The sequence below is a fragment of the Hippocampus zosterae genome, chromosome 13 (genome assembly GCF_025434085.1).
Source record: "Hippocampus zosterae strain Florida chromosome 13, ASM2543408v3, whole genome shotgun sequence".
In the NCBI taxonomy this organism is placed as follows: domain Eukaryota; kingdom Metazoa; phylum Chordata; class Actinopteri; order Syngnathiformes; family Syngnathidae; genus Hippocampus; species Hippocampus zosterae.
The window spans coordinates 3,974,916-4,002,110 of record NC_067463.1 but is presented as its reverse complement, the minus strand read 5'-3'; the positions used below and the strand labels follow the sequence as shown (position 1 = coordinate 4,002,110).

The window sequence follows — 27,195 nt, the reverse complement described above, 5'->3', positions numbered from 1 at the left end:
ACTTTTTTTTAAAAAACGGTCACCAGAGCGGTCGGCAAAGTGCCAACACCGAGTGATTATTTTTTACGAACCGTACCTTGACATCAGACGTGTCTCTCTGGCAGTTCCTCCAGGCGCGGGACACCGATGAGAAAGTGCGGTCGGTGTGGTCAAACTTGCCTCCTTGGAGGTTGAGGAAGAACGTGGTAAAGGGCTCCTGTGTGTCACCAACAAAAAAAAAGGAGCGCTGAGAGTTCATGCTTTATGGAATCAAATCGAAAGCGTATTATATGATAATAATGTAGTGAAGTTTCAGAACTGTCAGGTGAGATGTCGTGTAGTCGAGCTGATTTTATGCTAACTCTGCAATTTCACAAAAACGTTTCTTACTAGATTTCCACCAGATTTGAATGCTGCTTAATCAATGTGATAGCTGCAACAGGTTTCAAAAAAATCTGTGACAGCTGGCCAAAAAGATGGAAAAAGTTGAGAAATGCTCATCAAACACCTACTTGGAACATTTGTATGAAAAATGTGTTTGTGTGTGTGTGTGTGTGTGTGTGTATGCGTGTGTGTGTGTATGTATATTTGAAGTTGGCAATTTGGAAAACTGGGGGTGGAAAGTTAGACCAAGCTAAATTTAGTTAATCCTGCGTGTTAACTTTAATTAACTTTAATTAATACTTTTTTTTAAATCTCACACATAAACACACAAAAATGTTTAAAAACCAAAATGACCACTAAAACAAACAGAAAAATCATCTAAGATGAAGCATTTTACCAAAATATTTAAATAAATTAACCCCCCCCCCCAAAAAACCTCCAAGCGAAATAAAAATTATAATGAAAATTCCAACACTATTAGAACTCCGTTTACAAGTCAAAATGGCAATAATATGGCAATTTTTAGAACAATGAGTCATTCGTCTCTCCTATGAATGTGTTCAAGCTTGTTACAAACACAACAGGGGGACGGCAATCCCAGTGTGCCTTTAAATCCAATAAAGCCATGCTCCTGATGCATTTCCAGTCATGTATAATCTTGTTAAGACAGATCAATCGTGGTCTCACTGGCCCGACCTCCGAGTGAAATGTCGGCCATACACCTAAACATCAGCAGCGCCTACCACTGTACTAACAAATAATTTATACAATATATAATCTGTGGGACATTAATAGGCTTTGGAGAGTTTTAACATGAGGCTCAAGCAGTAAAGCGGCCTTAGCATAAGCCTGGTAATGATGCTCGTGGATCAATGCGGCAGCTCAACTGGGACTCGCTGACAATGGTGAGCTACTGGCGCAATAACATACAGAGAGGGGAGAAGGGGGGGGGAAAAAACTTTGTAACCTCCCGATCCCCGGGGGGCGCTATGGCTAGATTGATGGCACCCACTCAACAGAGAGAATATTGCAGTGTGTATTGAGTCTCTTAAAAACGAATCTCAAGCAGAAGCCAAATTTGATTGCAGTGTGGTGGTCTATGAGGCCACTCGGATTAGTTATTTTTCATACAGATGATAATATATATATTATATAAAATACATACAGACATGCTGAACAACTGGAGCATATACGCTGCAATCGTTTCAATTTTTTTCGCCAAGGATAAAGAAGATCTGCCAACTTGTATGCGGACTCGAGTCAGTTGATGTTCTGCTACTATTTACATTCAAATATGTTGTTCAAAGGTTCAGAAGTACCGCGACATCAATGCGAGTTTCACTATTCTGCATTGTGTGTTCGCGTTAAGCTAGCAGACTTTCATAGGACAAAGTGTATGTGGTTTGTTTAAATACACAATGTGTTATATTCTGTATTACGTTTAGTTTTACGACAAACATGAATTGGGAAAAGCAATAAACAGTTGGATGCAAGCATTTCATATCTTTCACTAGCTGCTTGTTGCTAAATTTGGTGCCACCATAGCTGGTGCTCACATATTTCTTACTTGCAACTCAAGAGAAAAAAAAAAAGCAGGTCATATGTTGAAAAGACTTGAAGGGCGGGCCAATTGTAAATCGAGGTACATGAATCACGTGTTTCAAGCCACGGTATGAATGTGAACTGTATGCTCTGTTAAGTACGCTTACCATGCGCAGTAGCCACATGAGAGTAAAGCTGGAGGTGGAGTAGTGGGTGCCATAGTGGAACTTTGGCACCTGGTCGTCATCCCACGACTCGTAACGATCGGAGAAGAAGGCGGCACGCTTGGGGTTCAGGGCACCGATGGGCTGTGGAGGGATTTCAACATTAGTCTACTTTGTATGAGCATTAACGTCTCATTAATAGCACTCGAGTCACCCTGTATAGTGGAGAAAAAAAAAGATGAAGTCATATTAATTTCCCATCAGTCTGAGAATAAGCAGTAGGCCTTTGTCTGAAGGCTGTTATTTAAATCCTCATTTATAGAAATCACTTTCAGGATGCTTCGATTTTTATTAGGCCTCCGCTGGTCGCGCCCAGCCCGCCCTTAATCCATCACATCCACACACAAACATAGCGGATCAATGCTAATGGAATGATGGCCTTTTGAGGATGAGGGCCGAGCGGGGTGCGGATCAATGGCATCTCTTTCATATCATAGGCTGCCTGTCACTGGTAGACTCAGGCCGGACTCGAAGTATTGATTTGTGCTTTGGCTACTGTTGTGTGCTTGGGTAATGGGGCGTGTGTGTCTGTGGTTGTGTGGGTGAAAGCGTGTCACTTTTTTTTTTTTTACTCCAAGGGTGGGAATCACAGTCAATATTTGTTCCAACATAGAGGACATGCAAAATTTCCAGAACACAACAATATTTAGTGATACTTTCTCCAGTTTAAAAAAAAAATAATAAAAAAAAAATCAGCCAACAAGATTACATTGGGGTATAAAAATAAAGCTTAGATGAAACCCCCCAGATTTTAAGCATAAAATATTAATACAGCAATCCACCAACAATCCAACCAACCATGACATCGACGAGAAAGGAAAGTCCTCATGGACATTAACCACAAAAAGTAATGGAAGAAAGTTGTTATCCTACTACAAAATTGTACTTTTCTTGCAAAATTTTACCATAGAAATATAAAAACGGCTAATATGATCACTTTTTTTTTTCCAGGCGCAAGCAATTTTTTTCTCACACCATCTTTACGATACTTCGTCCCGATCACATAGTTTGTCATTAAATAGATGACAAAAATGAATAGGCACAACTATACACAGTGATGGCAAATGTACCTGAGTGTGCGTTTGAGTGTGCGCGCATGTGGTTTTACAGAGTACCACCGCAGTGCTGTGTAGCTCCGAGTTGACAATGATACACTGTGGATTCCTCGGGGGTGGGGGTCCGCCAGGGTAAGGGGTGAGTACACATGGTGAATTATACATCACAGCCATTGCTCTGATTTATAACCCTAATAACAGCCGACTCATTAAAAAAAGAAAAGGCTTGAAGGAGGCATATAAAATAAGAAATAGTGAAAGTGCCACAGTGACATCGCACAAGTGCACGTGCGCGGGCTGGTCTGACATCATTAATGCTGTAAATTATAGCGTAGCGGGGGTTTGGGGTGGGATGGGGTGCTCTGGTGCGACGTTTACAGTGCATTCAGCAGGGAGGTGCTTCACGAGGGGCGGAGAGCCCCCTCCACAGGCTGCAAATTGGCCCAATAAGTCACCAGGACCAACGAGAGGTTCAGATCAACGAGTTAATAGCACAGTTCTAATTAGACTGGAGATTTAGCCAAAGGAAGCTAACGCGCTACAGCCATAAGATAAACATCTGCAAATTAGTCTCGGATTAATCCGCAAAAAAAAAATGAGTTGAACTAATTAAAGGAAAGAAACGACTCCCAGGAGAGTCCACAATCCGGCACAGTGGCTAATTTGCAGCCCACTAATTGCTTGTCATTTTATTGAATGTAAAATAACACAGGAAGGATTAGCGGGGTCTTCAAGAAGCTTTAAGAGCTTTTCAAAACCATTTGTATCAAATTTAAGCCTGTGTTTGTCATGTATGAATGAAAAGGAAACAACAACAATAACATGTTACATAATTTTCTTCAAAAGACATGACCTTGTGGAGGCGAGTGATTAGCCCAAAATATAGTGGTACTAGTGTTGGTTTTGTTTTACTCCAAATTGTCCCGAGGTGTGAGTGTGAGCGCAGATGGTTGTTCGTCTGTGTGTGCTCTGCGATTGGCTGGCGACCTGTTCAGGGTGTCCCCCGCCTATTGCATGAAGACAGCTGGGATAGGCTCTAGCACTCCCCCATGGCCCTTGTGAGGATAAGCAAATTGGGAAATGGATGGATGGATGGATAGTTTAAGTTCTGTTCTTCTCTTTTTGGACGAGTCAATTTTTAGTCGACTCAAAGTCTGAGCATTTCAGTCATATTAGTCAAACTTGTCCATGACTATTTTATTCTCGTTTTAGTTCATGAAAACTGATGCCGTTTTAGTCCAGTTTAGTGAAAAATAGATGGAAAACTTGCCCAGCTTTGATGAATTTGCGGATGAGGATAAAAAAAAAATAACAAGAGGACATGATTAAATACTTCAATAAAGTACAACCAAACTCAGTTTTGCTCCAGCTGCCTTTGTAAAAACACAAACTAGCATGCATCTTTCAAGCTAGCATACTTTTTACCATGCCTGCGTCCAATAATGCAAGTGTGCCTTGTGAGTGCTGTGAGCCATGTATCAGTAAAAGTCTTTGTTTATGGCAGCTATTGCAACAGTGGAAATGGTTGTAGGGGAGGTGCCCTGGGGGGTGGAGGGGGGGGATTAACATATGGGTCACGCATGGTTCAAAAATCAATATGCCATTAGCTTACGCGGCTACAAGAGGTCTGTTATGGCACAAGGCTGCGCTCGATAACACCTCGCTACAATGCCATGGCAAAACCAAATCCGAACACAAAGTGAGTTCCAGAGTCTGCATATTGAGACTACGACAACGTTATCTCTGAGAAAGGGGGCGGGCGGGAGCATTTGATGTCAGCTGAGGTTAGAGTTTATGATAAGAAAGGCCCCGGGGTCACTTCGGGGGGGAACGTAAATTGCGTGTGGCCGCTTGCGCCGGCGGACGATTATAGTGTGTGACACGACGAAGCATTGCGTTGACGCCACTTTGGCTTCTCAATGTCACGGTGGGGGTGGGGGGGGGGGGGGCTTGTCACGCATTTCGTTTTCTGGACAAGACCACAGCCGGCATGATGTATGAGGACGGTGAGAAAGATGCCTTAAGTAAGAGGAATTAGGCTGGTCTTGACTGTCTTCAGTGGCAAACTTTTTTTATTTTTATTTACTGTGAAGCACGTCCTACAAAAATAATGGTACAGTAGCGTAGTAGTCCTAAGTATTAAATTTAAAAAAGAAAATCTTAAAAAGGAATAGCTCGCTACTTTGCCTTGCTATTTATCTTCTACGTTGGACCAGTCCGCCACACCCCCCAAAAAGTTTTTTTGGAGGGGGGTAGTTGTTAAAAACAAACAAAAAAAACAACAACCAAAACCACCATGAAAATTAGACAGCTTTTGCCATCAGTAGCTCGGTATTTTGTATTTTTAAAATGTGTGTGCGTGCGCGTGTGTGTGTGTGTGTGTGGGGGGGGGGGGGTCTTAACGGCTTCGAGGAATAAATTGCCCCCCCCCAAAAAAAACAAAAAACATCAACCTCTATTTCGCGAAAATTCACTTGGAACATATTACCCGTGAAAAGTGAGGTAACACGGTAAATTCAATATTAATATAAGCCACTATAATGGAATGCAGGATGAATATTACGGATGGATGGTTTTATAGATAGATGGATGGACAGACAGATAAAGAAGCAGGAAGGAAGATGGGTGTACAGTACATGGAGATCAACAGATGGACGGATGGAAAAGCAGGCAGGCTATTGGACGGATGGATAGCAAACTAAGCCAAGAGAAGAATGGATGCATAGACGGATGGTTGGATGTCTAGACATATGATCAACCAACAAGCAGTCGGAAATGGATGGATAATTTGATTTTCCAGTTGTTAGACTTGAGCAATGCATACCGGTCCGTTCCTTCGATGTTCTTGCCTCTTATTTCAGTCTGACCAATACGAGTCATTTGAAACCCAAGTCAGCAGGACGGTCATAAAGAAGAAACGAAGGCCCGGCTGCGCTTTGAAATGTCACAACAATAAAACGGCAACGCAGAGGCGCGCACATGATCGTCGGAGCAAATGTGGGGGAGGAGGGGGCTTGATTGAGGGGGGTAGGAAGGAGGGGGTGTCTTTGTTGGCCTTTTGCACACATTGCAGTCTGCCACGCTCCAGCGAGCGTACACTGATACCACATGTATGTCAACGGCATGAATAAAACACAAGTCTTACACATCTATTACCACTCCAGTCGAGTGCTGCGCACTGGCGTTGTTTTGTCACATTTCAACCTCTGCCGGTGTAATGTGACGCCGCAAAAAGGAATTGCGTGGCTTCCCATCGGGGAAGTGAAGGCTCAAGTAGAAGATGAAGGGAGTCTCTCCACGGAGGAGCAGATTGAAAGTGAGAACTGGGGCGAGTGCAAAGGGATGAGGCGTCCACTGCTTTTGACGGGCCGACAAGGGAATGGTCGCATTTCCGTATGATTTGTTCCATGGTGTGTTACATGTGTTTTGAATAGAATGTGCCTGTGCCCAAATACCTAGTCGCCCTGCTTCTGATCGGGGCTAATTTGTATCAATTTTCTAGTCCCCGTCATACCAAGACCAAGATGGCGGCCTTCCTGTTCAAACCTGGCCATGGGTTCTTGACACTCTTTTTTTGTGTGTTCCGTTATGCTAAACACACACACCAAATTTTGTGTCTGTAAGTGAAAATGGTGATGGGGGCAATTTCTTTTTTACATCGTAAATGTGCCGACAATACTTGCTCCTGACCGTGGGCTCACTTGGGCCAATTCCCCATGACACGGGTGTCAAACTCAAGGCACGGGGGCCAGATCTGGCCCGCCATATCATTTTGTGTGGCCCGCGAGAGCAAATCAAGCATGTCAACTTTTCCATGATGCTTGCCAAAGTCTGAACCAAAATTTTAAACGGCCAGATGCAATCCATAATTACGTAGAGATATTGCAAGTATGATCTCATTTCGTACTTCTTACATTGACGTAAACAATGGCTGAACTAAACACTTTGTTGTGAACTGTATATGTAATAAGTGGCGGTGATCAAACAGTGATACGGTTTCACAAAATTCATCACGGCCGCCTCAGGGAAACGACAACGAGGCCCACTACAAAAATGAGTTTGACACCCTTGCCCTGTCAGATGTTTGTGAAAGTACGAGCCCCGGAATTTGCAACAAAATGGAGGCTTCTAACCAGAATGGATGGTTTTCTGTTTCTATTCAGCCGTGGATCCTTGATACTTTGTCCAACAAATTTTCTGTCAATGGTTGTAAAGCCATCTTTAAATGATCGTCTCCTTTCAGCTTTACACTCCAGTGTCTGGCCTTACCTTGGACAGATCTCTAAAGTTGCTGGGCAGAGTCAGGTCCAGTTGTTCTGCTTCGTAGTTGGTGATGATCCAAGGGAAGACGGGGTACTGATTCAAGTCGTTGTAGGTCCGGCCTGGCGGTAGAGAAGAGAGATGAGGACGCGACATGTGACAAAAGAAGCGCAATGTGGCGAAATGGGCCCTCACCGGAGATTGTGTTGAGGAAGATGAGGTACTCGAAGTTGGAGATCTCGCGACGTTGCCAACGTTGACTCATGTTGGAGGCCTTGAAAAGCTGCTTTGGGGTGGCCAGGGAAATACGCCTAAAAACAACGCTTTGTTATTGTACGGCTGGGAAAACAAAAAGTGGAAATTCTTACCCTGCTAAAAGCTAAGCATGCTCACGGAGAATTCTCCTAAAGTTAATTCTGGAATATCTACAGTGCGGAAAACGAGTGAGACAGTGTTATCCGATCACTCCAAAATAGTGTCACAGAATACTCGCATACAATTTTTAATTCACGGCGTGCTAAAGAACAAAACACAGTGGGGGCGGGGGGGACCCTAACAGGCCTTTGAGTTCTACTTGACTCTTACGACAACTGCCATCGTGTGGAAAAATATGCAGAGCTTCACTCATTAAGATAAATATGCAATTGGCCTGAAGGCGTACCCTCGCTCATTCACACACACACACACACACACACACACACATTCACTTACCGTGTGCTACATGTGGTGGCACAAAAACAAATGAGTCCCAATCCAATTAAAACAAAGGGGAATGATGGAATAAATCACTGTCAGGGTGCTGATTGCTGTCATTAGGGTTCTTAAAAGCGAAAATATGAACCCGCTTACACCACAAGACCTTTTTTCGACATTAAAATGAAGGAATCATCGACATTAAAAGCTTTTTTTTGTTTGTTTTTGTTACCTCATTGTGGATAAATGTTTGCATTCTGCTAAGCAGCTGATGAAAAGGAGAAGAGTGAGTCAAGAATATATTGCAACTAACATTGCGCATGTGAATGTGCATTGTTGGCTAGGTGAGCTGCTGTCGAAGGTCAATGAGGCAACGTGACCCTGCTCGGTCTGCAAACTAAGCTGATTAATGGACCTGAACACACACACACACACACACACACACACACACACACACACACACACACACACACACACACACACACACACACACACACACACACACACGCACACACACACACACACACACTCCTACCATGACCACATTCAGTCATCACCCGATGCACTCTTGTTCATTGAATAATTACACAGCGTGAAGGTATTAATTACTTTTTTTTTGTCCTATAGCTGCATTTTTTCCCCTGCACAATATGTTGTGGTTCAAAAAAGATAACATGCAAATAACATATAAAGTAAAAAGGACACTGAATGGTTTCATTTGGTGTAAAATGTTTGGCCTCATTCAATATTGTGATACTTTTCTCAAAACAACTTATCAGTATTGTACATATTGTGTAAATATTAGTCATGATATTATGATCCATTCAACCATCCATTTTCTGAACTGCTTTAACCTCACACGGGTCACGGAGGTGGGGGGCGGCGATGCTCGAGCCTATCCCAGCCGTCTTCGGGCAGTAGGCGGGGGACGCCCTGAACCGGTTGCCAGCCAATCGCAGGGCACACAGAGACGAACAACCATCCACACTCACACGAGGGACAATTTAGAGTTTTCAATCAGCCTGCCATGCAAGTTTTTGGAATGTGGGAGGACACCGGAGTACCGAGAGAAAATCCACGCAGACACGGGGAGAACATAAACTCCACACAGGGAGGCTGGGACTGGAATCGAACCCTGTATCTCTGCAGCTCACCACTCGACCACTAAGCCGCGTTATATTATGAGGTTTTCTTTTGTTTGATTGAATATTGAAAGACTGGAAAATCAATACACATAAATGTGCGTCTAACCTTGTCTGTGGGAGGCCAAAGTTGGTGCCGAGGCCCACGCGGGGAAGACTGTGGACCACCTTCTTGACGGTGGCGGCATCGGGGAAGTTGAACATGACAGCAGCTGTGGCATATTTTCATTGAATATTCTTCAATTAATGTGTTTCCAATGTTGAAATAAATACAGCGATACCTTGACTTGCAAATTTCCCAATTCACATTCCAGCTCACTGAGACAATTTTTTTGTGACCTATGAGTGAGGGGGTTTTTTTTTGGTAAAGAAAGAAGCCAATGTCAATTCAGCCTTCCCTGAGCATGCCTCTCATCTGTGGTACCTCGAAACCACGGACTATTACTACAGCTTCACCGCAAAATACATGTTTCATCATCAAAACTACATGCATTATTGTATGTATTTAAAAAAAGGTTTCAAATGTGTCATTGTTACTGGATTTTTTTAAAACACAGTATATGTACAGAATATGATAGAACACTATTACACTTATTGAAACACTTCATTGAAGAAATTGTTGGCAAGTTTCGAGGGCTGAAATGGATTAACAACACTTCCCTTCATTTTACTTGGGAAAATTTCAGTTACGAGATTAGAACGATCCGCATGGTCACGGTATCGATCAAACTGTTAAGCCAAGGTATCACTGTATGCTGCCGCCTTACTTCTGTTGGCCATAAAGATCTCCAGGGCGGTGTTCTGCAGGAGGTAACGTCTGGAGAAGATGGCCCGGATCTCTGTAAACAGCCACTTGCCGTGAAGACCTTCCGTGTATGCTAAAATCTACAACAACAAAAAAAACCAAACAAACGAAAAGACATTGAAATTAAAGACAGCTTTAAAACAAGCCCAACAATGGAAATAAATATGTTTCAGCAACCCGAGTGTTGTGGGAGGGTCATGCCGGTTCATTTTTCACCTTCCAGCCCAAGGAGCACGATTAATGTGTTTTATTGATCAGCCTCCATAAAAAAAGAGATTCCTTTAGTGCTAAAATGGCGGCTATTTAGCACGTTGAAAGATGACTTATTGTGGGTGGTGCTGGTTGGAGCCTTCTTGTGAGAAGAGGAACACCTGGTTAGCACACCAATGTGGGGCTGACGGAAATAAGAAAGTAGTGGAAACGGCTCCCCACAAAAAATGGCCCATCAACGGTATTTTCGGCATGGCCCAAAGGCCCATTTGGACCGAAAGACTTTTTGTCACCAAAACAACTCAGCCTAAAATGAATATTGTGATGACACAAGAAACAAACTTGCAGTTAGAATAGCTGCCGCATGCCGCTGCTGCTTCTTCTTCTACGCTCGTCCCCGAGACTAATCCACATTTAATTGAACTCCAGAGACTTTGAAGTGAGTCTCTCGTATTCCTCGGAGAGAAGGCCCAAGCCGTGGTTGTCCTCAGCTGGTCCCCTCCGCCGGCCTTCTAATGAGCTCCTTTAAACTCAACAGCCAGCTTGCCTCGGCTCACCAGCGCACATTTGCCTATGTGCGATGAATAATAACATTGTCTCTAGAAGAAGTGCTTCGTGACAGCTAATGCCCCCCACCACTTTTTTTTTAAACAATCGTAGACAGCTTTAAAGAAAAAAAAAGGCCTTGTTAACAAAGCGGCGTTAAGTAAAGGAGTAGCACGTCTAAAGGCAGGAATTAGCAGCAGTACGGAGGAGGTCAAAGAAGCCATGTTGACAGCCATCAGAAATTGTTACGCTCACACCCGTCGTACGTTGACCTGAACTTCAGTTTCCTTTGAAATGATGGCTAAAACGAGGCAGCAAGGCAGCAGCGGCCATCATCAAAATTGAGTTAAAATTGTTTCCGTGGTAGGAGTCAATTGTTAATCTCAAGATATATTAGCTGCAGTTCAATGAAACATAATGAATGTTTTTTTATCACAACTTAGAGCATTTGCCAGGTGTCAAAAATACATGGCTGGATACATGGCTTTTTATTCAACTTTTACATGCAAAAAAAAAAGAAAAAGAAAATCATTATTGAAGTACAGTGTTGCTATGTGCAAACGTACAGAGGTTTACTATCAAATTAAATAGATATATTTTTAGGAATAAAACCTTTGTCTCTGTGCGACTGTATTTCAATGTTTATGGATGTGGCCCTCATCAGAAGCTAACACTGTTAGCTTTGTCTACACCGTTAGAGCTTTATCTACCTATGAATCAAACACCACTCAGTGCAACTGCGCTTTTCGTTTAATCCGGGACGGGGAAAGTCATAATCACATTTTTAGAAGCACAAAACAAAAGATTGACTTAGTTGTTTCATTTCAAACTCGTCTGGGTTGGTCAGACCTTGAAGCTAATCGCTAATAAGTGAACAAGCTAGCTAAAAGAAACCGAGTGGCAAACGCATCTTATCCATGGATAAGATGAATAACCACATGAGGAGGTGCCAAAATGAAATCTTCAGATGCACGACAAACGAGTACTCGGCGAGTAACCTTTCCCCTCCCCGAGGGGATTGCGGCAATCCTCGTCCGTGTCAAAAAGATGCACACAACTGATGGGAGTTCCGGAGATAATAGATGCCACAAACAACTATCATATTTTACCACCGTGTGACATTCACACAATCTCAATGTCCCCTCAAATCATCCTCCCTCCCTCCCCACCGCCGCCGCCACGGTCTTCGTCTTTTTACCTTGCAGATGAAAAAGCCGCGCAAGTGACAAGCGACCTGACAAACTATCGGCGCCGTGATGTGACCACGTCCGGGACAAATGGACACGGTGTGGAGGTTACTGTCCATGCTGGAATGATTGCAGATTCCGAGATAAATAGGAATGCTGCAAGTGGGATCAATCATGTGTCAATCATAATGAGATATGCTCTCAGAAGCAACAAAACACCAAAAAGGTTCAAGTCTTGATTAAATCTCCAGTCACGGAGATTGGCCCTTCATTGGCCATCATATGGATTTTCCTCATACATTCCAAAACAAAGATGAATAGAACTGCAGCAGCAGAAATTAGTTTTAACAACACTCAAAAAAACTTAATTCAAAGAAATCATCAATTTTGAGGGGTGACTGATGAGGACAAACACGACCAAGCCACCGCCCCAAATGTAATCTTATAGTTGCAGCGGAACATATATGTTCGATGTTATTATCCGGCAGGCAACATTCAGCAGCTCCACAAATAATTCAAAATCGCCCAAAAGTGGTAGGCTGGCTCACTTGTTACATTACTAAGAGTTGAATCTATTCATGTTTTTGGAGGATACTAATTTAGATATCCCTCATCCGCATCAAACGAACCGTCGACGTTTCTTGTAGGTTAAAAAAGAAGTTTGAGATCAGTGTTGTGGTGGCGACCTAGGTTGAAATCTTTCATGGCCGATAGCAAACTCGGCAAAAAGCCTTTGTGTTTAAATTTGGTGAACATAAAGCATTATCTAAACCGATATTGTAAGCTCTATATTGGTACAGTAATATAGTTTTCGGTCAAATCAGATTGAACCATGATAAAAGAGCTTTTTAAAAGAAGAAAAGTGAAACGAAGGTCAAACCCAAATCAAGGCGGCACACTTCTATTGACATTTCATTCCGAGAGAAACGGCGTGAGCGCATTCAGGTCGGCTGCAGCAGCAGATCAATTTGAAGGCGTCACGCCGCAGAAAGAAAACAATGGAACGCTTGATTGCTAAGGTCTGCGCGCCTATTTCAACCTGTTTGTGCGCCTGGCTGCCGCTGCCACTGCCGCTCATTTCTGCGCCGCTGTCGTTTGTCACTGTCAGAAGCCCAAAAGGCTGGAGAATGAAGAGGGACACACCGAGAAAGAAAGGGGGCTGCGGAACCAGTGCTCAAATGGAAAAGAAAGTGTGGAGCCTCGACTCTAGCACCTGAGTATGCCGTTTTCCAAACGCACCATCTTGTTAGAAAAGGCGGGTTGAATCTATAATTGGAATATCGATGAACCCGCACGGCATTACGGAGTAGCTAGGTAACGACGGCGGTGTTTTGCAGCTTTTTGAACGTGGCGTTTTGTTTGAAAACGGTGAGAATATGACAAACTATTGATGGTTCAAGATGTCCGCAACGCAGAAAAACTATGACGTCATAAAAGGATTGAATCTGGATTGAAGAAAAAATCTTTCGGATGCAAACACGCACCAACAACGATCAACGGTGAACTTGAAAACAGATGAGCCGCTGCACTGCCCTCATGAGCGTGTTTTCAGCCTGATAAAATGACGCCAGCGGTAAATTAGTGCAACGATCCGTTTTGTCGCAATGTAAAAAGCCCCCCCCAAAAACGTGAGACAAATTTCTAAAAGTGCGGAATAAATCAGAGCATCTGCGTCTATTCGTGGAGGCGTGGGGGGGGGGGGGGGGGGCAGGGGGTGAGGTGATTGAAGTTCAATTTGTTGCCTGTTATTAAGTGTTTCCGCATGGCTGCCTCGGTTAAAGGATAATGGATGAGGGATTTATCATTACCTTTTTTGGGTGGAATCAAGAGCTGTGTGCGAGATAAGGTGATGAAATTAATGAGCGGGAGGAAGAGAGGTGATCCATCAACATCAAAATGCATGCGTAAGAGAGGAGCGAGCGCATGGAACATTCATAAAAGAATATAAATAAAACAAAAAAAAAAGTACCAACTGTGGCCTCATCAGCATAGAGGGTCACCAATTGCTTTTCAATCAACCAAACGACGCCTGCTTCACATCCATTCGCATGACTAGTACGGCAACAAGATTTTGCTATTCTGATCAGGAACAGTAACATCGTTTGCGTCTCTTGTGTAATTAAATAAGCCACCCAAAACATTCAAAAGCCCACAAGTGTATTTATAGAGCACTTAAAAACAAACAACGCTGAAGACAAAGTGCCGTACATGAAGCCCAAAAAAAAAAAAAATCACAATTGCAGTCTTGAGGAAAAAAAAAAACAGCAATTCAATTATTTGTTCAAAATTGTTCAGCAGTCTTGTTATAGCCCACAAACTGGCAAACCAAGCCCCGTCAGTCGGCTCGTCAGCAAACGAGTTCATCGGACTAACGAGTGAGCAAAAGATACCTCTACCTCCCCCCCCCGCACCAACCCATGACTCCCTAACTAGGGGGTCTGTTGGCTGTCTGAGCCCGCCGACCAATCGGGACCCTCGTCAGCGTTGACACAAAGCCTCCTCCGGCCCTCTGGAGCCAATTAAGACGGATTTTGCTTTTGAGATTGAGTGATAGGCATGGGGAGAAAAATAATAATGGAGGCTGGATTCTGGATTGCATAAGCACAAGGATGGCGTCAAGGAGGGACAGAAACTTTTGGGGGAGGTGCGAACGCAAAAACAATGGCGGCTTATAAGTAAAAACTTGCATCCGCATGACTTGGCTTTCACACTCGGATGGTTATTCGGCAGCCGGAGTGTTTCCGTCGCATGAACCGGGAGACCATGACGCAATCACTTACTAGAATGGGGATCTCTGCGCGTTCATTTTGTTGTTTGGGATCATGCGGATTTTTTTGTTTGTGTTTTTTTTTTTTAGTTAAGCTGGAAATTGCAAAAACTCAAGCTTTTGTCTCTGCTCCCCCACGCTGTTGCTGTGTCCCCATAATGTGCTCAAACTACGTCATGCTCAACTGTCCATTAAACATGATCTGGAAAAAAGAGATGCTTGAGAGTCAAAATAACAACACCGAGCTACTGTGTAATTTGTGGCAAGACGTATTTTCATAGTGTAAACACAGCTAGCTAGCTCATTGCACGCTGACGTGGTAGTAAATAATTCACAACAGCTATTGATGGAATTAAGATGCTCAGTTCTTACATCGTGGGAGAGAATTGAAAGAGTCATGTTTTTAACAAACGTCCAATATTGATCAGTTTTGTTGAATTTCGAAATGTACGATTTCCAGTTCTTCTCTTTTGGAATAAAAGAAAAGCCATAAGAAAAGCCAAAGCAAGCAAAAAAAACAACAACTCCAAAACATTTAGAACCTGCAAAAGATTTTTGCAACTCAAGTGTTTTTTTTTCCGAAGAATTTTTGTCAAGTTAGGTTGTACACAAGCTCGTGTTTTACCTCTCTTAATACAAAAATTCATAAAGCCAAAGAAAAAGCGATCTTTCGCAAGACACCAAGACAGACTAGAAAGGAAGAACTCAAAAGGATATTGGAGGATATGCAGTTAAAGTACATGAGTTTTCCCAATTTATTTAACGAAATCCGTCACATGATTATATATGTATGGTTTTTTTTTGTGGGGAGGGGAGGGGTGGCAAGGTCACACATTGTACAACCTTAATTTTGGTCGTTTGTTTCCACAGTACAACCGAATGAAATCGCGCATCATTCCTCAAACCACTGCGAGTACAAACACGCTTTCAATTTTTGATGACGACCATTACGACACAACCGTCAAACGTGGTCAAGATCGCTGTTGTTTACCGACGAGTGACAGGACACAATTGTTCCGTCGACATGCGCCTAATTCAGGATGTAATCACCGCTCACGCATAAGAAAGAAAAAGTTCCCCTTCCCCTCGAGGGAAGTCAAACAAACTAGCGGCGGGCAAAAAAAAATAAACCCGAGTAAAAAGGCTGCGGTGGGGTGCGATTTAAGAGGAGAATGAAAGGAAAATAAACATGCCCAGCATGCAGTCAGCATCACTCTGAGCTTATGAAGCACACCCTCACCCCCACAAAAAAGGAAAAAAAAGGCCTCAAAGCATTCAAGTCTCCAATCGCCGAGTCTGAAAAGTCCCCTTTGAAAGCGTCTTAGGGGCCACTTAGTGTGAATTTAGCCCATTACGGATTAAAGCCACTTTTCACTGTTTGCTAACAGGTTAGCCTTTTCTGCTGCCCTTTCTCTTCCTTGACCGCTTAGCCTTTTTGAAGAGGCGCAAAAAGAATTAAATAAAATAAAAAAATACACCCTCGAGGTTAATTCAAGAAGAAATGACAAAGTGTGTATTAAAAATGATTCTGCCTTTGAGCAAAAGATCAGTGCGAAATGATGCAGACATAGGAGACCACTGATTTTGCTTCTAAAATTAACATTTGCCTTTTGGGGGGGGATATACTGTATACACACACACACACACGCACACGCACACGCACACGCACACGCACACGCACACGCACACGCACACGCACACACACACAGTATGAGAATGTCAAATATAATGTATAATCATAAAATTAAATGGGAGTGGAGAGTGAAAATAAAATTATCCATCATGATTGTAATGTTTTTTTTGTTCTTCTTGCCTCAGTAGGTTTTCTTTTCCATCTGGTGCCTTAATTGCTCATTTGTTTCTAGAAAAATACATTTATGCATTTATATGTATTTTTTTCTTTTCTGTTGTTATTAATTTTGATTCCCATTTTTGCTGATTTAAAAAAAATAGATCTTGCTATTTATATTATTTGAAAAGACGGTCATATTTTATTTATTTTTGTTTTATTTGCAGTGGTAGTCTCTCTCAATTGCAATTCCATTTTTGCATTAAGTGCATGCATGATTTTAAGTTTCTTTTTGTTTCTTATCCATAACGTGGATACAACACACCCATGTGCTTTGCACTGATATTTTGAAAGTCGATGAGACAGGCCAACCTTCAGAGCGCACCGTGGCAAACAGACAGACAGGTTAGGACGGCTGAACGCCTCCTATCGCATTGGCCCCGCTTTGCCATCAATTTGACATTTTTGTGGCCATTTCGTGACGGCTTGGCATCTAAAGCCGCCAGTGCTGGAGTAAATTCTTTCCTAATCCTGCTATTGTGGTGGGTTTAAGTGGGTGCGGGGTGAAAAGGAGACCCCTCTCAGGGAATTCGAGGCTGGGCATCCAAAGCAGGCTTTGAAAGACCAGGCAAAGAATAGGATTTAAATTGATGCTTTGTATGTCATAGATACTGTATATAACACGATGGTAAACTGCCCTGCGCTTGTCGTGCTGAGAGCATGCATTTTCACAAGACTCACAAGACAAACGTTGAACTTCTTGGAAGGTTCTGTAGCTCCTTACATCTGATGTAAAAAAAAAAACAGTATTTGATAAAAAGAACGTCATGCCAACAGTCAAACATAGTGGTGGCGATGTAATCGTCTGGGGGGTGCGGTGAAACAGCAGGACCTGGACAACTTGCTGCGATTGATAAAAGCATCAGGGATGGCGATGACTAGTGATGAAAAAAGCGGAAAGGGGCGTGGCCTGGACGGGGCGACCAATCACAACAAGTAAGAAATCATACACGTCCAATCGCAGGGCTGTTTACAATCGGAAGATGGAAAGACTGATCGGGCGAGCTCGTGAAAACTCGACGATAAGGTGCCTGACCCCCCCCCCCGTAAAATGTTCTCAATGGATTTAGACAATTCACAAAAATGATCAATTTAAGAAAATCCCTGTGGATTTCAGGGATGGAAAATTGCCATCCCTGAAGCATACAGTCTGCTGTCTATGTAGAAATGGGTCAGATAAGTTCGCCATCGATCCGACCAACATGGAGGAAGCGGCATCGGATCGGGTGGAGTGGCGACGACGCACCCTGGAGGGCGCAGCGCATCACGACGCCTCATACAACCTGGCGGCCCTGCAGCGCAGGGAGAAGCGACATGCCGGACCGGTTATGGACGGCCACTATCGCTGCGACCTTTGCGGGCGCGGCTGCGCTACTCTGGCGGGTCTGAGGGCGCACCAACGTGCGCATCAGCGGCGTCAACAACGCGGGGATCGAAGGATGGGGGAGCGCAACGTCGTCTTCGGCTACGAAGGACTGGAATAAGCATAAGCAAGGGTCAGATAAATTTGGATTTCTTTCCCCTTCATAATTAAATCCATCATTTTGAAATGGCCTTTTAAAATAATTTGCGTCGTTTTGTGAGATATTAAAACTGGTGTGATGATCTGGAAGCAGACAAATACTTTTGCACGGCACTGAGTAGAAAGAGATGCATTGCCACAATAGTACAGAATAAACATTATTTTGACATTTGAGAAAATTTGTGTTGCTTGTCTTTCAAGTCAAGTCAACAGTATTTATAGAGCACTTTTAAACAGCCATCGCTGCATACAAAGTGCTGTACATGGAGCGATTTAACATGCAAAATAAACAGTAAGACAAATCGGTAATAAAGGCGGTAGAAAGCACCAAACAGTAAACAGTAAAATCAAGAACAAATCTAAGTCATGCCGAGTCGAGCGGCAAAGAATACAAGTGAGTTTTGAGGAGGGCTTTAAAGATGGGCTGAGTCTGTCACGTGCCACAACACCCCAATGGATGTCCCATTTCGAGCGGATCGCATGGATCATCAACCCCAATGGCAATTGAGGATTGAGAACTCAGCAGTGCAGCGTTGTGTGTTCCGTTTGCCAGACGAAATCTTAAGACAACAGGCATGGTTAAAAGTGTATTTTGTTTTTGTGAGGCTTCCCGGCGTTAAGTATGCAGATGAAGAGATACTTCCCCGCTTCAGACCGCTCAAGCTATTCATAAATGATCCCCAAGTCCATTTACAAATCCAAACAACCGCCCGCTTTGGGTCAAAAAGTCACTCTTTCAATTCTCGCTGACCCCCGGGCCCAATGGTGAGCGAACAGCAGGTACACAGGTGCTGATTGTAATATCAGCGGCTTACCAGGCGCGCTGGCATCTGTAAGCAGGCCTATCCATCAGGCGGCGGTGTCGCCTTTGACACAGGGTGTCGACGGCAGCCGAGGGGAATAAATGATGGAGCGGGGGGATCAATCATAAGGAGGTGGGGAGGGAGGAGGGCAGCGTCCCAGGCAAGCCAAGAGACAAGGCATGATGGAGGGGCTTGGCTCAGGTGCGAGCAAATGGGGGGCGGGCAGCATCTCTTTGTGTGAAGGTGGTCGCAAAGCCGAGTTGAGTCAAACTTGTTTACTAGTGAAGCTCTAGAAGGGACACATTAGTCATCATTAGATGGCAAGGGGATCACAAGAAAATGCCTTAGTGCAAAATTGACTTTACGTGGACTGTCCTACCGGCTTACCGCTCGCGTAAGTGATTTATATTAGCCTGATTTTGAAACTTTCTCGTGTAAAGTAGGAGAAAAAAATCTCGTGCCAACGCTACATGCGGGACTGCACATAAGTGGTGCACACTGAAAATAATAGAGTACCAGATTCAAGCCCGTCACTGTGCGTTTGCGACAGACAGATGTGGTCTTTTCAAGATCGATACCAATTATTAGTTGACAAGGAAGCTGATAATCGATATTTGGAGCGATAGTCGGTTGCAGCAAAAGGGAAAATGTCGCCGCCGTTTGAATAATACAAACTTCAACACTTAAAATAAAGGCCTTGAAGAGTCCAAAGCAAACGTGAAGCAGCAATTAGCTGTTATGCCGCACTCAAATGGAATTGGCTGCTAACATTAGTGAAGTCCACGCCAAGTGTAAATCCAGGTTAAAGGCCAGTTGTTGTTTTTTACCCAGATTCATGGTTATGGGCTTTCAAAGCATTTTTAAACGACGTTTACCACGTTTATTGCAATGTTCGTCATTCGAGTAAGCAATACTATACTATAATAACTATGTGAAGTTAACTCGTGTACAAAATGCATTACATTACAGTACATTAATGAAACAGCTAAGTCAGCAGCACTTCAGACTATGAGCCACTAGCCTGTTTTTAGCCAAGGAAACAGCTCAGATTTTTTTGGATCAATTCCTCTCGTCACGAATCAAACAGAGTAAAGTAGACTTGCACAACTGTTTATTGCTTGTGGTTTTGGCCATGGGAAGACAAAATCGGTGCCGGAATGCAGCAGCGAAGCCACTGTCAAGAGAGAACTTTACAATACGTCATATGGTGGATATCCGGGACTCCCTTGTGCATAGCTTATGTTTTAGAGCAGATTTTCCCAACCACCCGCACACAGGCCAAGGAGGAGAGTGACGCGACGTTCCAATCATCAACTACATGCAAGATTTTTCTTTTTGCACAAAGATCATTCAAGCATTCATCAACTACACTAAGGAAGAAATTGATGTGGAGTTCCTCAGGGAAGTGTACAAAATCCATTCATTTTTATATGGAGAGGCGCCATTGTTTTCATGGTCCTTAGAGTGCAGAAAGAAAGTCAAAAGTCTTCCTCCTGCTCATCATCGTCATTGTCATGGTACGGCCGTGTGATTTACGGACTAAGCTTTGTCATTTGGCAAGCGGCAAAAGAAAGTGTGTGTGTGTGTGTGGGGGGGGGGGGGGGGGGGGGGGTCAGCAGGGTGTGTTTCCTCAGGCTCATTGATAATGAAATACCTGCGCGGCCTGTCCGTTAGCCCGATAGCACAACCTACTTAGGCTCTAACCGGAAAATCAATAGCCTGTTCGCTTGGAGACCATGCTTCTTTGTGATTGGCAGCCGCAGGCTGGGTTGGAGGAGGAAGGTGGGGGCATCATTAGGGTAGCGGTCCCTCTTTTGGGGTAACGATCGGCTCACTCTTTTCCCGAAACACTCGGCTGATTTTCTCCGAGCGAGCGAGCATCAATCCAGACGGCACGGCTTACCCCGGGTAGCCATCACCGCCTCACTAATTAGACTTAGCAATGTCTTCTCAATGGGGGGGGGGGGGGGGTTGTCACTGGATGCTGACCTTCAAGGAAGCGTACAGCAACACTTTGAAATGGTTTGGTGTAGAACAAAAATCTGTCATCATATTTGGAATCAACACAACACCAAGAATTCTCTCGGTAGTCTCCTTTCTTGCAGTTACTTGGAATAAGACGAATGAAGCATTTTGACTTTAAAATGTGCCTTTTTTTGTGTGCAATTTAATGAAGTGTGATTCGTTTTAATGTGAAATGCTTTGATTGGTTATTTTCATTCTCACTTTTTTTTGGGGGGGGGGTGAGGTGAGTCACACTTGCACAACTGTTTATTGCTTGTGGTTTTGGCCATGGGAAGACAAAATCGGTGCCGGAATGCAGCAGCGAAGCCACTGTCAAGAGAGAACTTTACAATACGTTTTTTCAAACTCCTGAAGAAGACTTCTGAAGGAATTGCAAGTTTGCTATTTGGAAACTTCATGGCTCAAATGGGTGACAGAATCTGTCGCAGTATCCCCCGCCCCTCAATCAACTTTACATCATACGGTTTCTTGACAAAACGCAGGGACAAACGTCCTCACTTCCTCATTCAGTCAGTATTAGAAGCCTCTAAAAGAGGCTCTGCAACAACACATGCAATATTGATGCCTTGCGTTGAAACACAGAGAGTGCTGCGTGCGTGCGCGCGCGCACACACACGAACATCTATCTACCGAGCAGATGCTTCGGCCCGTCCGCCAATTAGTCGCCTGCGATGATTTTTCTCTTTTGCAGTGAGCAGCTGCCGGGAGAGAACGCACATCCCTAACACACTTGACGTCGGGATGTCTGTTTACACGTCTGATGCGTTTGTATTCGTTGCTCATGGGGGTGGGAAGGGCGGGTGGCGTTTGCCCCCCACCCCCAAACCCCCATAATTGCAGCCATAACACGAACACGATGCTGAGTAGATGATATCTTGTGTATGTTTTGGGAACAAATCTGGCCTTGGAGGAGGTTCTCATCATCGTAAGTGTATACACAGTAGCTTGACGACCAAATATTTCAAAAAGGCAAACATTTTTTCCTGTGTTTCTGCCATGATATTTATTCTTATCAGGCAGTTTTATATGTATGACATTTCATTTGCTTCAAGCATTTTTTTTCCAACTTTCAAAAGTATTAAATCTTACTGTTGAAATTGTCTTAGCATCGAAGAAGAAATACCATAATTCTATATAGGTGGGACACGGTAAGTTGCAAAGAGGAAGAGCGAAAAGGAATTTCGTAAAGCCAAGACTTGTTTATGCTGAAGAGAAATGACAGTCAAATTCTCTTTGGTCCTGCTTTGTATGCCTACAGAAAGCGACGGCTGTCAGTTCATTTCAGAAAGTCCATCTTCGGACACAATTTATCGACATTATTTTGTGAGCCGATACGCCAAATTTGTTCGTTTGGAAAAAATTAAAACATATGTTTACTGTGTGCTTAAAGACCTTTAAAAACATTGGTATACATGCAACATACCAAAATCACAATGTCACTTGTCATGGAGGTGGTCTGGAATTTCACCCCAGCAACATAGGGAGGGATTATTATTTTTGAAAAGCTAGTTTTTAAACGGCTTTCATTTGTCTCGACCTTAATATTTCTTTTATTGTTTTTGACAGGGCCGCCCCGAGCATATGTGGGCTAAACATCGCACGGCAGACTGTGGATCTCACACGTAGCATCTGGACTAGCGCAAGGGGCGGACGATGGACCAGAACAGATCCGTTATGTCTTCATAGAAGCCCCCCGGCGGCTTTGTATCACCATATATTATGCTAAGCTATGGCTAACATGGCCTTCATAATATTTGGACACTTCCTCTCTACCCCGTGCCGATTTATTTCTACGGAGCTCCGTGCGAGATAATAAACAGTCGCACACCCACGCGATCCGCCGGCCCCAGAGTATTCCTCCTCTTTACGGTTCAACCCCACATTAGGATATTGAGCGGTTACTCACAGCAACAAAAATGGGAGTTAAAAATCCTCACCACGAGACGTTGGAAAATCTCGAGAGACATGAGCTTGTGGAGTGTCGAAATACTTAATTGTATGTTTGACTGTCTCTTTGTCTTCTTTTGTGGTCTCAGTCATAAAAACATAAAATGTGATGCTGGCCATGGAACTGGAAAGGGAGCTTTCTGCATTCCAAAGACTACAATATGAGCAATATGGTACACTTCAGGTAAGATGAGTCAACGTATTCTGATAATGTTTACATGGAAAACAACCAATGACCACGACAAGAAAAAAAATCTATTCCCTGTTCTTTCTCCACAGCAGCCGTAGTCTACAAAGAGCGAGTAGTTTTACTTTATCTTAGTTTTCCCAACACAGCGGTTAATATATTTTTCACATTTGCATGACAGTTAAAAACTTCCATCCAATCATCCACTGTCTGCTTATCCTCAAAAGGCTCGCAGGTGCGCTAGAGCCGATCCCAGCTGACTGAGTGAGGGGTGGGGGTGGGGGGGGGGTACCCCATCTCTCACCCCCACCCCTCCAGTCACAGGGCACATAAAGACAAACAACAATTCACGCTCATATGCACGCGCACAGATAAAATTAAATAAATAAATAAAATTACAATTACAGAGATGTTATCAATAATACGAATATTTTTACTCAGGCATAATTTTTACTATGCATTTAATCCACCACATTGCCAATCTCACTGGTCACTGCAAATCTAGTCAAGAATGGTCTTTCAATGCTTTCAGCATTATGGCATTATATTAGCAAAAAAACATATAAATAATAAATATCATGATAAAGTCCAGAGTGTGCGTAGCAAAAGAGTTAATTAATCTTTGCCTTTTTTTCTGACAGCTCAGCTCTCACAGCTCTCGCTATGCTCCCAATGCTCAATGCAGGCACTATTCTTAGATCTGGCCACCAAATGCAGTCGGCATTTTCAAAAAAATAAGTGCGCGAAAATAAAGAAAGCATAGCATTACTGTATACTGTATAAAAGGGTGGCTACCCCCCGCCCCCGAATGCACCGAAGTGGATATGACGGTCAAGGTGTTCGCGTGGACAAGTCGCGTTATGTTGCGTGTGTGTGTCTCTCTCTCACACACACACACACACGCGCGTGCGCTCTCTCTTTCTTTCTTTTTCTTTCTCTCTCTCTCTCTCTCTCTCTTTCTGTCGCTCGCCCCCTCCAGCCGAGGGGCCGTCGCTGATTGGCTGCGCGGGGGCCGGGCAGCCTTCACTCCCGCTCGAGGAGCAAGCCGGGGCTCCTTCACTCTCGCTCCGGAGAGCCATTCATAAAAGTGCGGGCTTGAAGGACGAGCGCGACCATGAGCGAGCCGCGGCGCCCGAGTCGGACTTTGTAGATCCGAGAAGCCGGAGTGGCAACTTTTCGGTCGTTCGGAGCCGCGTTTTAAGTTACAGCCGCCCCCGTCCCCGTCCCCCTCCTCCCACCCCACCGGTCAGCGTTGGATCCGTCGGCCTACTGCGACTCCCCGGCGTACGGCCCGGACCTGTGCCCCAACATGATCGCCACGCAGGCCAAGCTGGTGTACCAGCTCAACAAGTACCACGGCGAGCGGTGCCAAGCGCGCAAGGCCGCCATCGCCAAGACCATCCGCGAGGTGTGCAAGGTGGTGTCAGACGTGCTGAAGGAGGTGGAGGTGCAGGAGCCGCGCTTCATCAGCTCGCTGAGCGAGATCGACGCGCGCTACGAAGGCATGGAGGTCACGTCGCCCAACGAGTTCGAGGTGGTGCTCTACCTCAACCAGATGGGCGTGTTCAACTTCGTGGACGACGGCTCGCTGCCCGGCTGCGCCGTGCTCAAGCTGAGCGACGGCCGCAAGCGCAGCATGTCGCTGTGGGTGGAGTTCATCACCGCTTCGGGCTACCTGTCGGCGCGCAAGATCCGCTCGCGCTTCCAGACGCTGGTGGCGCAGGCGGTGGACAAGTGCAGCTACCGCGACGTGGTCAAGATGGTGGCGGACACCAGCGAGGTGCGGCTGCGCATCCGCGAGCGCTACGTGGTGCAGATCACGCCGGCCTTCAAGTGCACCGGCATCTGGCCGCGCAGCGCGGCGCAGTGGCCGGCGGCGCACATCCCCTGGCCGGGGCCCAACCGCGTGGCCGAGGTCAAGGCGGAGGGCTTCAACCTGCTCTCCAAGGAGTGCTACTCGCTCACCGGCAAGCAGAGCTCGGCCGAGAGCGACGCCTGGGTGCTGCAGTTCAGCGAGGCAGAGAACCGGCTGCTCATGTCCGGCTGCCGCAAGAAGTGCCTGTCGGTGCTCAAGACGCTGCGCGACCGCCACCTGGAGCTGCCCGGCCAGCCGCTCAACAGCTACCACATGAAGACGCTGCTGCTGTACGAGTGCGAGAAGCACCCGCGCGAGGCCGACTGGGACGAGGCGTGCCTGGGCGACCGGCTCAACGGCATCCTGCTGCAGCTCATCTCCTGCTTGCAGTGCCGCCGATGCCCGCACTACTTTCTCCCCAACCTGGACCTCTTTCAGGGCAAGCCGCACTCGGCCCTGGAGGCGGCCGCCAAGCAGACGTGGAGGCTGGCCAGGGAGATCCTCACCAACGCCAAGAGCTTGGACAAATTATAAGAAAGAAAAAAAAAACCCACGCAAACTCCCGGCTCGCACTTTTTGCTTTCTTTTTTTTTTTTTTTTGCGAGTTGACTTTGAGGTAAAAAAAAAGTGACATCGTTTGGGGGCTTTGGAGCAGAAGCAGGAAAAAGACACGAAGGTACATTTGTTCTCCTTTTTAAATGTTCTCACCTAGTGAAGAAGAAGGAACTTTTATTTAAAAATGCAATGAAAGCAACGTGCCAACTGTTTTCTTTTGAGGGGGGGGGGGCAAAACAAAAATGTTAATAAAATGTTGGAAGTTTAAATCGTAGGCCCCGTGGCGTGATTTAAATATATTTTTTCTATTTTTGGGGGACAGAAAAAAGCATTTAAATGATTTTTTTCTGGCCCATTTTACTGGAACTAAACCGCACGAAAATCTAAATGAAATGTAGAATATACTTGAAAAGATACTCCCGATTTGCAGACCTTTTAAAATCATCCCACTGCTTTTATTTCTATGGCACGTGTGAACAGCGTTTATACAAATCGCTGTCTTTTTCTTACCCTCGCGACTCCTCACGTTCAGAATTTCGAATATGCGAGTGTAGCCCCCAAAACACATTTCAATGCACTCAACCGCATTTAGTGGAAGGAAAAGGGCCACCTGGAGCTTCACAAAAGTGCTATCAAATGTAGACTTTCGTATTCAAGATGTCCTTTTTAATGTTCATTGTTTTTTTTTCAATAAGGTCCAGCTCGACTTTTTTTGTTTTGTTTTTGCTTTATACTTTTACCACCAAAAAAAACCCCAAAATCAGCAGTGACATTTAACGTGAATGAAAATATTCCTTTTAATTTATTTTAGATATACCACGTCCTCTGTAAGCCCGCAACTCGTTTTGCTTCTGAAGACAAACGCTTGCATGAAAAAAGGGAGCTTTTTTTAGTGACTTGCGCGTGTGCGTGCGTGTCTTACCTTTGGCTCGATGGCCTTGAAGGCCGGCTCGTCCTCGTCCACCTCGAAGTAGAGCTCGGAGGCGGTGATCGATAGCGTGCCTCGCACCACCGCCGCCGGAGCAACCAGCTGGGCCGTCGTGCTCACGTTGACCGGGCCTGCAGGCAATGCATGCACGGTGCACGCCCGCAAAGCCAGGAGCGGGTAATGCGCAGAAAAAAAAAGACGCAGTACGTTAAAAACAACAAGGACGTGTCGTAGAAATAAAAGTCTAGGCTAAATAATCCTGTGAGAGCGAGAAGGGAATTCCAAAAATCAAAGGAAAGAAACGACGCGCCACTCAAATGGAAAGAAAATATTAAAAATCCAACTGAGAACCTGAAATGCTCCAAAATGTTCCGCATGTAAAGGAGGCTCTTTCACGTTTTTTTTTTCGCAGTGACTTTTCAATCCATTTTCGTCGTTTTCATTTGTGACAAATGTATCGTTAAAACACACACACACACACACACACACACACACACACACACACACTATGAATTTACATAAATACATAATCACTCGAACCAAGGGGAAAATCTTTTTTAAAAAAGGCCAACGTAATCCCGTTGAACATTAATTTAATAGAGGCCTGCACTGTATAAAAGGATTACATCATCCAATCGGATTACCAGACGATAATATTTGATTACCAGTATTTTGATGTGAAAGGGTGACAAAAATGACATCAATTTTGGTTTTTGGTCAACTAAAAACC

At 44.5% G+C, this 27,195-nt stretch overlaps 2 protein-coding genes across 9 annotated transcripts in view; one reads left to right on the top strand and one right to left on the bottom strand.

Annotated features, from left to right (window-relative positions):
- Window positions 1-27,195, bottom strand: part of lrba (LPS responsive beige-like anchor protein) — a 177,564-nt gene that overhangs the window by 42,954 nt on the left and 107,415 nt on the right. For all 7 annotated transcript variants that reach the window (XM_052083595.1, XM_052083597.1, XM_052083599.1 and 4 more), the window contains 7 exons: window positions 26,460-26,596; window positions 10,047-10,164; window positions 9,389-9,491; window positions 7,640-7,755; window positions 7,454-7,566; window positions 2,073-2,213; window positions 77-196 (listed from right to left, as the gene is read on the bottom strand). In XM_052083595.1, the coding sequence (XP_051939555.1) occupies window positions 77-196; window positions 2,073-2,213; window positions 7,454-7,566; window positions 7,640-7,755; window positions 9,389-9,491; window positions 10,047-10,164; window positions 26,460-26,596 (848 nt within the window). The remainder of the gene's footprint in view (window positions 1-76; window positions 197-2,072; window positions 2,214-7,453; window positions 7,567-7,639; window positions 7,756-9,388; window positions 9,492-10,046; window positions 10,165-26,459; window positions 26,597-27,195) is intronic.
- mab21l2 (mab-21-like 2) overlaps window positions 24,121-27,195 on the top strand; it is a 30,153-nt gene continuing 27,078 nt past the window's right edge. The window contains exon 1 of one of the 2 annotated variants that reach the window (XR_007965974.1): window positions 24,121-25,658. Coding sequence is in view for 1 of the 2 variants with exons in the window: in XM_052083693.1 (XP_051939653.1) it covers window positions 24,437-25,516 (1,080 nt within the window). In the remaining variant the exon portion in view is untranslated. Of the gene's footprint in view, window positions 25,807-27,195 lie in introns of those variants that run through there. The other variant, XM_052083693.1, reaches the window with a different exon arrangement.